This window comes from Felis catus, chromosome C1 (genome assembly GCF_018350175.1).
Source record: "Felis catus isolate Fca126 chromosome C1, F.catus_Fca126_mat1.0, whole genome shotgun sequence".
NCBI lineage: Eukaryota > Metazoa > Chordata > Mammalia > Carnivora > Felidae > Felis > Felis catus.
In genome coordinates, this window is record NC_058375.1 from 36,847,575 (window position 1) to 36,860,649 (window position 13,075).

Genomic DNA, 13,075 nt, shown 5'->3' on the forward strand with positions numbered 1-13,075 from the left:
ATGCCCGGGGTAGCTTGGCTGTTTTACTCCATGCTGGTGCTGCTCCTGCTGGCCCTGCTGGGGGCTGCTCTGTTCTTCTGGCAGCATACTCCAGCAAGGAACAAGATCCCCAGGGCACAGAGGCGTAGAGTGGTAGCTTTGCAGCAGATGGAGGCACTGGCAAAGCGTCTCCGGCAGCAGGTGGGTGGATATCTATACGTGAGGCCCCCAGCCCTCCATCCCAATAGGTGGATTCCACCTCAGGACCCTTACTCTGTCTCTTTCAGAAGACAAGGAGCCTGGGGCAATGGGGGAGAGAGGACAGTCCCCCACCCCTAGCTCTTCCCATGCTGGCTTTTTGTACTGCTGTCAGTTCCTACTCCATCCATGTCCTTTGAGCCCACTGAGGTCGGGGGCAGTGTGTTTTCATTGTTCTCCCAGTGCCCACACAAGACTCAGTAACATGGTGGGTGTTCTCTTGAGCTATTTGTTGAAATAAGATAAACTGATGGAAGCAGTTGGAGGCAGGAGGTCTCCTTCAGGTCTCTTCCAGCCCCTGAGTACCCCCAAGCCCCACTGACACAGGAACCCTGGTCTACACAGTCTCTCTCCCATCCCCACCCCACTGAGTTCTGCAGATGTTTGACAGCACCTGATAGATGCAAAGCGCAGGGTGGTCATTGGAGATGGGATCCTCCCAGGAAGCCATGTGTCTCTCTTTTTTTTTTTTTTTACAGTCTATTTCTTTGTTTGTTTTGAGAAAGAGACAGACAGCACGAGTGGGGGAGGGGCAGAGAGCAAGGGAAGAGAGAGAATCCCAAGCAGGCTCTGCACTGCCAGCACAGAGCCTGATGCAGGGCTCGAACTCACAGAACTGTGAGATCATGACCTGAGCTGAAACCAAGAGTTGGATGCCTAACTGAGCCACCCAGTTGCCCCAAAGCTATGTGTCCTAAAAGGGGCTTTTGACAGCTTAGGTGGTGACATTTCAAGGCACTGGTGCAGTTGTTGTGACTGGGTGAAGGGACTGAGATATGGGTGTTGGAGCAGAACCTGCCTAGGGTGGAAGAGAGCAGGGTGGGAAGGAGAGGCCGCTGACCTTGCACTGTTCCTGGGCTCTGCTGTGGGGCCTGGAGGATGTGACAGCCCCTTTCTGGGCTCCCCAACTACCCTACAAGGGGTGGTATCTTAGGGTCCCCAACTTTGGTTGATGGTGGCTGACTCTCTGGGAGCCCCAGGAGTGGGGGTTGTGGATAGTGCCTGAGGTGCCGTCCCCATGCTCTGGAGTTCCTGAGTGTCCTCTGCCGTCCCCTAGATGGTGATTGATGGCCCCAAGGGGCAGCTTCTCTGCCCGAGCTGCTGCAGTTCCTGAGAATGTGTATTAATATTAATTGGGGCTAATTAGTTGGATAAATCAATCTGCCCCCAGAGAGTAGCTGCCCCTCCCTGGTTGATGAGGAGGAAATCTGGGCTAATGGGGTTGCTGTGGTGAATCAGCATGATGGAGAGGATATCTGTGTGTGTGTGTGCGTGTGTGTCTGTGTGTGCACCATCAGTGTGTGGTGGTGGGTTTGGGTTCCTTTATTGCACACACCAGAGCCTGCTTATGTGTGTCTCCTGCTGTGGTTTTATTGTGTACTGGTCAAGTGTATGCTTGGCTGTGTTGCTCCTTGTGTTTGGTTATGTGCTTGTGCTGTGTGTGCCTGGCTGGGTGTGTATGAGTCGTGTTACTGGTTGGAGCATATACATCTAGATATGTGTGGCTGGTTTGGTTTTGAATGTTTGGTTGGGCATGTACATGGGTGTATGATGTGTGAGGACACCTGGTTCTGTGTGCATCTGGGCATCTGGTTGGTATACAGGTGGGCATCTGGGATATGGGGCTACTGGGCTGGGTACCCGGGGGTGTGTGTGTCTGGTTGGCTGGAGGAGTGGAAGGGGTGTGGGGTGAGATCACCCATGGTGTCTCCAGCTTCCCCCGAGGCTACAGGCCTCTTGGCTCACAGTACCTTATTTTCTCCCCAGCAAAGCAGACCCAGGGATACCCTCAAGGCCTCAGGCACCCAGCTTTATGTCCCAGGGAGGTGGGAGGCTGAAACATAATAGGTCGCACCCTGGCAGGGTTCAAACTAATGCAATTCAGTTCAGCTTAGCAAAATTTTACAGAGGGCTCCTCTGGGTCTTGCCTTTTGCTGGACCCTGGGGACAGATTCATAATAAAGATGAATCTGACATCTGACTTAGACTTGCCTTAAGGATGCTCCTGGTCTGAGTGTGGTGAAGGCCAGATGCCTGTGGAGCTGTGGGACTCGGCAGGAAGGGCTTTGCACCATCTGGACAGGGCTGGGTGGGGAAGGCTTCCCAGAGAGGTGGTGTTGGAGCTGAGCCTTACAGAATGTGTAGGAGTTTTCCAAAAGCAGGAAGGACGAGGAAAGGCAGTACCAGAGAGAGAAAAGCCTGAGAGAAGACAGTGTTCGTGTAGACCACAGAGAAAAAATACTCCTAGTCAGCTGGAGTAGACAAGCTGCCCATGGCTGCTGGCTGCTGGCTAGGAAGTTCTGGTCACCTCAGGGGGAAATTAGCCACCCTAAGGGCTGAGGGTTTTTATGATATTAAACATACTTAACAACCATTTGGAAATATTAATACTATATCAATTTACTAACAACTTTATATTTTCTTTGATTTTCAAACCACAATAGGAGGCAGCAGCAGTTAAGTGTGGAGAAGGCCAGATGTCCATGGAGCTGTGTGACCTGGCAAGAGGGGGATTTGTTCTAAACCAAAGCATATGTTAAAACAACTTGAAAATGATATAAGTTAAGACTCAGTTCTTTCATCAAATTATCCTAATAATTTCCAAGTAAATTGTTAATTTTTAGAGAACTGTGGGGATCTTTTGATGTAGCTATCATCTTTGGAAGATGTCCCTATCTTTCAAAGCTCTCCCAATAAACTGAGAGTCGTTAAGTGATTTGTAGTCTCCTTAAGCAGATACTATCCATCAACATCAACAATGTTCCTTGGGTGTGTACACTTCAAATAATTCCTCTGTGCCTTAACATACTCATCTCCACAATGGGGTGATGATTATAGTTATAGTACTCGAGCAAGTTCATAAGTGTTTACAGTGGCACCTGCACACAGGTTTTTAGAGAGATAAAACTTACACAAGAGCCCAGGAGGGGCAGAGAAAGAGAGAGACAGAGGATCCGAAGGGGGCTCTGAGCTGACAGCAGAGAGCCTGATGCGGGGCTCGAACTCACGAACTGTGAGATCATGACCTGAGCTGAAGCTGGAGGCTTAACCTACTGAGCCACTCAGGCACCCCTAACAAGCGCCATATAAATGAAAGCTCTCACTTGAGTAATAATAAAAGTAATGTCCTTGCTGAGTGGGCGTTTAGTGAGTTTCAGTGAATTTGTTCTGTTAGGTGGAAGTGGCACTCAACCAAGTTGGTGAACATGTTGAGAGCCCCACCCATCCCACCAAGTCATTGGAGCGTCTGCCATACTGGCAGAAGAGCAGTCCCAGCAGCCACCTCCAGTGGCCCCCATTAGTGCCCTCTGCCTGCTCTTCACACCTCTCCCCAGCTCCTTGAGAGGCTGCCATTTTTACAAGTGGCCATGTGGGGACAACTGCAGGGGAGCACTAGCCTCATGGGTCCAGATGGACATCGGGTACTTGCCGACCAGGGTGCCACCAAGGGGGCCACCTCTCCAGGTAGATATGTAGGAGTCAGGATGGGCATGCAGTTTTGGTAGGTGCCTGTGGGTCAGTGTGTGCTGTGATGGTCCTCGGCGGGCCCTACTGGGGCTCCTTAGGGCTGGGGGCCACAGGGCAAGGGATGAGCACAGTCCTTGAGGGAATCAGAGACTATGCCTAGAGGGTCACTGCTGGGCTGGGCATTAACCTTTTACCTGCTGTGCTGTGAAGAGAAGGTGGAATCCCATGGCAGGGGCTAGGGCAGCTGGGGGTGGTGGAGTACTCATGGGAGTGGCTTCTTGCTAAGTGACTCAGGAGGATTTCAGTATTTCAGCCACAGTGCGGCTGTAGAGGTGCATTCTAGCCAAATGCCCACCCTATTCTAGAGGCATCCAGGTCTGGGCCCTTCTGAAGGTCTTTGTGGCACGCAGGCAGGGAATTCCAAGCCGAGGCACAAGATCACAAAATGGCACAGAGAGTGGAGGGAATGCGCAGTGTGGCTAGAGCAGCAGAATACAGAAGTAGGGCAGGGAAACAGGAGGCTGGTGAAATGGGCCTACAGGGATCCAGGCAGGGAAAGGGCCTCGTACAGTGCCTGGCACCCAGGAGGTGCTTCATCATAAAAGCTTCCCTCCCCAGGAGCCATTAGAGGGTGGTGTAGACCTTAAGTCTCTCCACTTTTATGACTTTGGGCCACAGAATTAACCTCTCTGTGTTTCCCTTGTTGGTGAAGTAGAAATATTGGTAATGAAAGCACCTATCCAAGGGATTTTGTGAGGATTTAATGAAATGGTGCAAGCAAAGTGCTTAACATGGTTGCCAGCCACACAGTAAGCAGTCAGTACACGTGAATCTTGGTTTGTAACACACATTATACATTTATGGTGAAAGCCCTGTAAACCGTACTGAGGAGAATGGTTTTACAACTTTATACTGAGGGCAATTGGGACCTATGGTGTCACAGCATCTGAAAAGGATCACCTAGGCTGTAGTGAAGTGGTTGAGCTGGAGGGGTAAAGACTAGAGTCAGGGAGGCCAGTGAGGAGGCTGTTGAGAAAACTGAGAGACAGAGAAAGTTCTAGGCAAGGAGTCTGGTGAGTCAGAGGTGGGAGATATGAAGGAGGCAGAACCACCTATCGGCAGTACTTGTGGGTAAGAGAATGGTCACTGGGGCCAGACTGGTGTGGATCCAGGCTCTGCCACTTATGGCTTATGTGTCCTTGGCAAGTAGCTCTGTGCCTCAGTGTCTTTTCTACTGTAAAATGAAAAAATAGTATGCCCTCCCTCCTTGGGTTGTTATAAGGAGCGACATGAGCTATTATATGTAAAATGCTTGGAATTTGGCCTAGAACATATTAAGTGTAATAACACATCTTCCATGTGATTGCAATTAGCTATTATGACTATCATCAGAACTGGGATGTGAGGGAGTGATCCGGGATGATTCTGAGGACTATTGCTCTGACATGAGCATCATCACTTGGGAATTTCATGATGAACAGATTTGGTATTAAAACAATGAATCCTGGGGTGCCTGTGGATATGTGGGTCAGTAAGTGGGTCTGAGGCATGTCAGGGAATAGGCCTGGGCTGTAGTCACAGGGTAATCGGGGCATCCTTGGGACACATCTGGCTGCTGAAGTCACCCAGGGAGGGTGGGTAAGTAGGGAGAGAGGAGGCCAAGTCCTGAGGAGCACCAACATTTATTTACAGGAGGGAAGAGGGGCAGAGGGGACTGAGAAGGAGCCACCCAGGGGCAGGAGGAAGCCAGGAGAGTTGAGGGCACAGAGAATTTCCAGAAGGAAAGTGCCTAAGAGTCAGATGCTACTGAGGAGAGTAAGATGGGGACTAAGAAGAAACCAAGAGATTTAACAACCAAGAAGCCTTGAGCACTAACCTCCGGGGAAATCCCCTTGTCTGCCACCTCCCCTCTCCAGGCCCACTGTGCTGTCTTCCCACCCAGCCCCCACTCCAGCTTGTAGGCATCAGGGTCTCAGCTGGGGCCCAGGAGGACAAAGAAAGACTATTTCACCTTCCTGAGTGCCTGCTGTGCGCTAGGTCCTTGTCTTATCACACTTGCCTCTGATAAGAGTCCTGAGGGGCTGGTGTCACTCCTCCCCTCATACTCTGAGGGGAGTAGCTGGGTAAATCATGATTGGCTTCTAGTCCTTTCTTCTTTGGAGAGACCTGAGCCGTGGGAGGGGAAGGGATCAACCCTGGGTTACCCAGCTGACCAGTCTTGTGTATGGTCAAGGCTGGGTGCCAGATCTCCTGACACTCATGCTGGATCTTGCCCTTTCCCAGGTCAGATCACCAGAAGTGGGAGGGCTGGATAGGAAGGAAAGGTGGGATGCCAGGGTGCCCCGTGAAGGCAAACCATACAGAGATGAGCCTCAGTTCCAAAACCCCTGAGTTCCAAAACGTGCATATAGAGTCACTCTCACTGCACTTGTGCCCCTTTTGGGTAGCAAGATGAGGGGGCAGGCTCTCCTCTGTGCCAGGCCTCAGGATGGGCACTGGAGAGGCAGAGGCAGAGGAAACATCTGTGCCCTGTAGGGCTTTCATGCCAACCTGGAGACAGATCAGGAAATGTTCTTCATGCTAAAGGAGAAGCACAGGAGCATGTGCTGAACACATGGCTGTGTGTGCAACTGTGTATCCAGTGGAGTGTGGGGATGTGATGCTGAGTGTGTAGGAGTGCACTGGAGTGGATCAGTCATTGACCTCTGTCCTCCCATCTCCACAGGAGCCATCCCTGGACCCCAAGCCCAACCTGGAGCTGCCCCTGGAGACACTGGTCCAGAAGCTGCAGGATGAAGAACTCAGTGTGGAGAGCGTCCTGTGTAGCTACTTAGAGGAGGTGGGGGTCTGGGTCAGGAGTGGGGTGGGGGCTAGCACCTGTTGTTGTCCTACTCAGAGGAGGTAGATGTCCGCTGTAACATCGTGGTGCTGCAGCTAGCTTGGGAAGGGGTGCATGCCACTGTCATCTGCCATTTCTATCCTGCTCTGAGTTGGGGTGGTGGGAGGGGCTGGTGTGACTGAGTGCCCCATCTCTGGCCTCACCCTGAGCCCCTTATCTGGTCTCCCTCAATGTTGCTCAGGCACTGAAGGTACACCAGGAGGTGAATTGCCTGACGGATTTCCTGGGTGAGTGTGAGGAGCAACTACAGGCATTGAAGAAGCTTAGGAAGACTGAGAGAGGCCTTCTTTATGGGGTCCCTGTCAGCCTCAAGGACCCCTATGACTGCAAGGTGAGCTGGGAGGTGTACGTTCACATGTGTACATGTCTGTGTGTGTGCCCATATGCCACTGAGCCTGTGAGCATCTGACTGTGTGACATTGGGCAAGCTACTTAATCAAGGATGCAGAACTAGAAAGTGGCCAGTTAGGATCTGAACCCAGCTCTTGCCCACCATATTCTTCTGCTACTTGTGAGCTCTCCTAAGGGTACAGCGTGCATGTCTGAGGCCATGACAACGTGTGTGAGTGGGAGCAGAGTAAGGAGGAGAGTCTGTCCATTGGATGGTTGCATCCTGGCCCCTATGGGCTGGAGTTAACGTCACTTTCTTGCAGGGCCATGATTCTACATGTGGTCTGACCCAGTTCCTGGGGAAGCCAGCGGCCAAGGATGGGGTCATTGTGCAAGTGCTCAAGGCTCAAGGAGCTATTCCCTTTGTTAAGACCAACATCCCTCAGACACTGTACAGGTCTCTGAAGTGTGTAGGCAGGGGCTGGGCTCAGGACTGACAGCAACACAAAATCCCAATTCAGAGAAGAAGGTGAGGTGGGGGCCAGTCAAGCAGATCTCGAGGATCAAGGTTCTTGGGCAAGTCTTTTCTGCCCTCTGAGCCTCAGCTTCCTCATCTTATAATGTCTGGGTGGACTCCATAGTCTCTACAGGCCCTCAGACTCTGAGGTTCTGAAGAGTTTCATCTCTGTGTTTATCCCAGTTTCTCTCTCTAATTGTTTTTCTTATCCCCTGTTCTCTCTCCCCTCCCTCAGCACTTAGTGTACCTACTTTTGTGAGGAAGCTGCTCCCAATTCTGACAGCAGGGCTGTGGGCTCCTGTCCTTAAGTTAGGAGTTGTGGTTGGTGTCCACTCTTGGTCTTTCCTGTGGCAGTAGGCCCTCACCTCAGCTGTAAGGGAGACTGGGAGACTCAGCCCCAGGGAGGAGTTTGGGAGCCAAAGAAGCCCTGGGGTTGATTCCTGGGGGGATCAGTCTCTAAATGGGGGGGGGGTGTCTCCCCAGTTAAACTTTCACCTCCCAGCCCCTTTTCTTCTGCTTCCCTCAGTTTTGATTGCAGCAACCCCATCTATGGACAGACTCTGAACCCTCTGAACTTAAAGAAGACACCAGGGGGCTCCTCAGGGGGTGAGGGAGCCCTGCTGGCAAAAGGAGGTTCCATCCTGGGCATGGGTACTGACACTGCTGGCAGCATCCGCGTACCAGCCAGCTTTTGTGGTATCTGTGGCTTCAGGACCACAGGATACCGCCTCAGGTACTTGGTGCTGGGGGGCGGGGGGGGAGGGGTAGACTCAGCCCAGTGTAGGGGAACAGAGGTGTGGGCGGAGTAGTGCCAAGCAGGCCCCTCAACTCTTATTCACTTAGCTCAGTACTAGTGAAAGTGGCTAAAGACAGGAGGGCTTCAAATAACTCCTGCTTCAGCCCCAGATAAACACACCATGTTTGGTACAGGTGGCAGAATAGACCTTCCTCTCACTCATTAATTCATTTGTTCATTAATTCATTCATCTTTACATCTATCCATCTACCTCCCTGTTCCCTTAGTCATTCATTGATCCAACCGTTTTTCCATCTATCCATCCTTTGTCCATTCATCCACCTATGCAGTCATCATCCCATCAATCAATTTCACTATTCACCCACCATTTAATTTATCTAACAAATATATTGAGTGTTTCTTCCGTCACTGACACTGTACTAGTTATTTGGGCTATATCAGTAAGCAAAAGGACACCTATCTCAGCCCTTGAAAATCATATATACATCCTTCCTTCCATTTGTTCATCCATCCATCCATCCATCCATCCATCCATCCATCTATCCATCCATTTATCTCCCCATCTATCCAGTCATCTAGCTATCTGTTTATCCATCCATATCTGCCTCTGTTCATTCATCTACGTATCTCAGCCCCACCATGAGAACCTACACTGTGGTGGCCCCTGTACTGGGGACACAGAACACTCTCAGACCCAGTCCCTGTCCCCCTCCCCCACTGCTGTGCTCTTAAACATGCAGATGGATTAGTCAGAAAGTGATTGGAGCTCTAAGAGAGTGTCAAAGCTTGTCAGAACTCACAAGATGAAGCTGACATTTTCTTCAGCAGAGATTTATTAAAAGCCTAGACTTTAAACTTTCAGAGGCAGGGCAAGGGAAAGGAAGGCTTCCTGGAGGAGGCAGAATCTGAGCTTGGTTTTAAAGGATAGACATGCAAGGATGGTGTAGAACCTAGAAGGCTGTAAACTGTGAAGAGCCTACTTTGCCTGGAGTAATATGTGTGTGTCGAAGGGCAAGAATGGGGAAGCTGTGAGTTGATACTCCAGAGCCTTGAAGTCAGTCAAAAAGATCAGACTTAATGCTGTGGGCAGCAGGGTCATGGGAGGGTTGAAGCAGCTCATCTTCCTGGGTGTTGGGCCCTGGGGGAGTGCTTGGCTGGGTGCTAAGGCCTGGGCACTCAGGCCCTTCCCTTCAAGTGCTGAGGTGGACTCTGGGTGGGGGTTTTGCAGCCTCTCTGGAGTTTCCAGTGCTGTCAAAGGCAAGATATCAGGTAAGCTCCTGTCTGTGCTTGTGTCCAAACCCATTCAAAGATACACTTGCCAGCCTTCCTCCCAAGGATATTTCACTCAGCCCCTATCTGAGACAGATTAGCCCCACTAATGATAAAGAATGGATCCCACCAGGCCTCCCCTAGTCCAATGAGAAGTGCTTCCTACTATCTAGCTTTATTTTTTTTTTTATTTTTATTTTTTTAAAGAAAGGCAGACTGCCACGTGCAGCGCCTCATTTGGATGTGTCTGGAGTCTTGGAAGCTTGACTACCCTACGTTCTCCTACAAGTGGACCTTGAGAGCTTGTTTGGAGGTTCCAGCAGGGGAGCGCAGCTACTCGTATACCCTTGACCGAAGAACGGTCCTCCTCTATCGGGGAAGGTCGTCCTCTTCGACAGAGCGTGCAGCTTCGGGAGGGACGCACATGGAGCGGTGAGGGAGGAAGGGGACACCCGCCTAGCCAGCCAGATCAGCCGAATCAACCCTGGCGATCGATGGGGTGACAGATGTCGCAGCCAGATCGCCCTCACATCCCCTACTATCTAGCTTTAATCTCTCCTACTTGTCTTTAGATGTTTGGCCCCAGATGAGATTCTTCTTTCAGGCATCAGAGCTACTTTGTCTGGTGTGCCAACACTACCTGTCCTCAACCCCTGGCCCAGGTTGGCCCCAGGGCCCTTTAACCCTGATCACGGTCCTGAGCTCCACCCTCTGAGGCCAGGCAGTGGGGGTCCCCAGAGCAGAAAGGGTGAGAGGAATCTGCCTCTTCTGTGTTCAGTGACTACAGTGGCTGGCCCCATGGCCCGGGATGTGGAGAGCCTGGCCCTGTGTCTGCGAGCCCTGCTAAGTGAAGACATGCACCGACTGGACCCTACTGTGCCTTTTATGCCCTTCAGGGAGGAGGTGAGCTGGGTTGGGGAACAGGCCACCTCTCCCTTCCCCCATTCCTCATTGACCTGTCTACCATCTGACCATCTTCTGTGGAGACCTCCTTTCCCAGCCCATGGTACAGTGACCAAGAAGCCTCTATACTCAGTCATGTTTACATCCTACCCCTGCTCGACGCCAGCTGCTTTGGCCTCTCAGCTACTTGGAGTCATAGCCAATACTGCCCCCAGAGAGGGACTTCATCATCACATACCCAACACACACAGACATACACTCAGCAGATATGGTTTACAGAGTCTGGTATCTGGTTAAACGAGGCTGTTAGTCCCCTAGGTAACCTTAGCCAAGTCACATCTCTTCTCTAGGCCCCAGTCTCCTCAGTGGTATAATAAAGAGGTTGCACCTGAAGATTTCTCCAGGCTGGCAGCCTTCATTTATTCAGTAGTTCATTCAACAAAATTTATTGGTACCTACTATGTTCAGGCTCTTTGTAGTTCATCCTAATATTCCCTATATAGAATGAGCATTGTGCTTCTCAATTTATGGGCGAGGAAACTGAGGGGAAATGAAATAACTTGCCTATGATCACATAGATAGTAACTGGAAGAGGTAAGCTTTGACTCCAGCCCTGTCTGCTCCAGAACCCTCTCCATAGGGAGAGTCTCTGTCTACCATTCATTCAATGTCTACTCATCTGATTCCCTACTCACATCCTAGTATAATTAACCTGTGATCATTTTCTGTCATCTATTATTTGTCTCTACTGATCTTTCCATCTCCATTGTCTCCTGGCTGTTTTTTTTTAGCTTAAAGATCTTTGTGTCTATTCATCTACTTACTTAACTGCCCACCCACTCAATTCCAATCATCCATTCTCCCAACCACCCATCTATCCATTCAACCCTCTGCCCACCCACCCATTCACCATCTCATACACACACCCTCCCACTCATTCATGAATCTATCTACCATTTATCTACCTATCCACTCCATCCACCCAATCATCATGTCCTCATCCATTTGTTCTTCCAGGAGTTTCTCCAGAGGACCTAGAGCCTGCAAAGTATGTAGAGAGTCTCCAGGGAGCTCTTGGGGAGCCTCTGTAGATTCCCCTGGGTTGAAAACAGCTGTGTTCCAAGGTCCCAGCCTACAAGTCTTAAAGAGGTGTAGTCTCTCCTGAGAGCCCCACCCAGCCCCTCTTGCCCCCAGGTATACTCCAGTAACCAGCGCCTTCGAATAGGCTTCTGTGAAACAGATGGCTTCACCCAGCCATCTCCTAGCATGGCCAGGGCTGTGAGGCTCACCTCCAGGCTGCTCCAGGATGCGGGACATCAGGTAGGCTTGCTTACCTCTGGATGGGGAGGGAAGCCAGACTGGCGAGGAGACTGGGCTGGGCCATTCTTGGAGAGAAAGGAAGTTATATCTGAGTTTGAGCTGCTAACATCACTGTGTTTCCCCTAGGCTTCCTGGAAAAGACTGATGGGTGCAGGTGGGGGCAGGGTGGGCCCCACCCTGTGAGGAAGGCATCAAGATTTTGCATCCTCCCCCTTCAGTGGTGGGGACCAGGGATTCATTCCTATAATTCCTATAGATTTGGTTTCTCCATCAAATGGCTGTAAGGAGAACTATGTCCCCAAAATCATTTCCCTCCCCAGCCCCTGCCTCCCTCCAATGTCTTGTCCTGGTCCTGTCTCCCCTTTGAGAACTGCTGGTTGGCCACATGTGTACTATGTGGTCTTGGGCCAGTCTCTTAACCACCTGGAGCCTCAGTTTTCTACCACATAGGGCAGCTGTGCAGATTAAATGAGCTCACATATGTGAAGCACTCAGCATGGGGCAGGATCCCAGTGAAGCAGGCAGGGCTGCCTGAATGCCATGGCATCTCTGTGTAGGGTGAAGGGCTGGGCATGGGAGCAGAGGGGTTGGAGTGGATGGAGATGAGTGGCGATTTGGTATCCTCTCTTTAAATCCTGAAGGATGCAAAGAGAATACCAGGCAGGGTGGGAGGAGCCCCAGGCCCTGACTCAGCCTCTGTCTCTCAGGTCATCCCCTTCTCCATCCCCCATATAAAGTATGCTGTCAAACACCTGTTCGAGGGGGGTCTGTTTGCTGATGGAGGGGCCACCCTTCTGGAGAAGCTGTATGTTTGTCAGGATTCTGACATGGGGCATGGTGAAAACAGGGTTGGGGGTGGGGCTGGCAGCAACCTGTGCCTTAGGAAGGGACTGCAGGCCTGGGTTGGTGGGGTGCCTCTGGTTAATTGTGTGACCTTAAATGGCAAGTCAGCTGTTTGGGCTCCTTCTTCATCATGCATGGTTCCAGGGTGGTGGTGGTGGAAGCAGAAGAGTTTCTTTGGGTCTGACCTCCTTCCATGGCCTGCCTCTGGAATGGGAGTTGGGTGGGTACGGGAGCCAGTCAATGGCTGAAAGGCTGTAACTGACTGGATATGTGTCTGTGGTTCCTCAGTGAGGGGGACATTGTGGACCCCTGCATAAAGGGAATGGTCAACTGGCTCTGCCTGCCAGACCTACTCAAGTGTTTCTTGGCCTGGATCCTGAAGTACACAGTGAGTAGGGGACCAAGGTGGGGAGGCATTCAGGAGGGGAGGAGCCCAGGGAGGAGAAGGACTCAGAGAGGAGGATGGGGCCCAGAGAGTAGTGGGGGCTTAGAGAAGAGGAACCAAAAGGGCTGATGGGGACCAAAAGAGAGG

General features: G+C 51.3%; 1 protein-coding gene across 1 annotated transcript in view; it reads left to right on the forward strand.

Moving 5' to 3' along the window:
• Window positions 1-13,075, forward strand: part of LOC101081996 (vitamin D3 hydroxylase-associated protein-like) — a 39,519-nt gene continuing 26,444 nt past the window's right edge. The window contains exons 1-10 of the mRNA XM_045033597.1: window positions 1-180; window positions 6,380-6,544; window positions 6,786-6,935; window positions 7,258-7,391; window positions 7,978-8,184; window positions 9,437-9,477; window positions 10,256-10,380; window positions 11,575-11,700; window positions 12,408-12,505; window positions 12,832-12,931. Coding sequence (XP_044889532.1) covers window positions 1-180; window positions 6,380-6,544; window positions 6,786-6,935; window positions 7,258-7,391; window positions 7,978-8,184; window positions 9,437-9,477; window positions 10,256-10,380; window positions 11,575-11,700; window positions 12,408-12,505; window positions 12,832-12,931 — 1,326 coding nt within the window. The remainder of the gene's footprint in view (window positions 181-6,379; window positions 6,545-6,785; window positions 6,936-7,257; window positions 7,392-7,977; window positions 8,185-9,436; window positions 9,478-10,255; window positions 10,381-11,574; window positions 11,701-12,407; window positions 12,506-12,831; window positions 12,932-13,075) is intronic.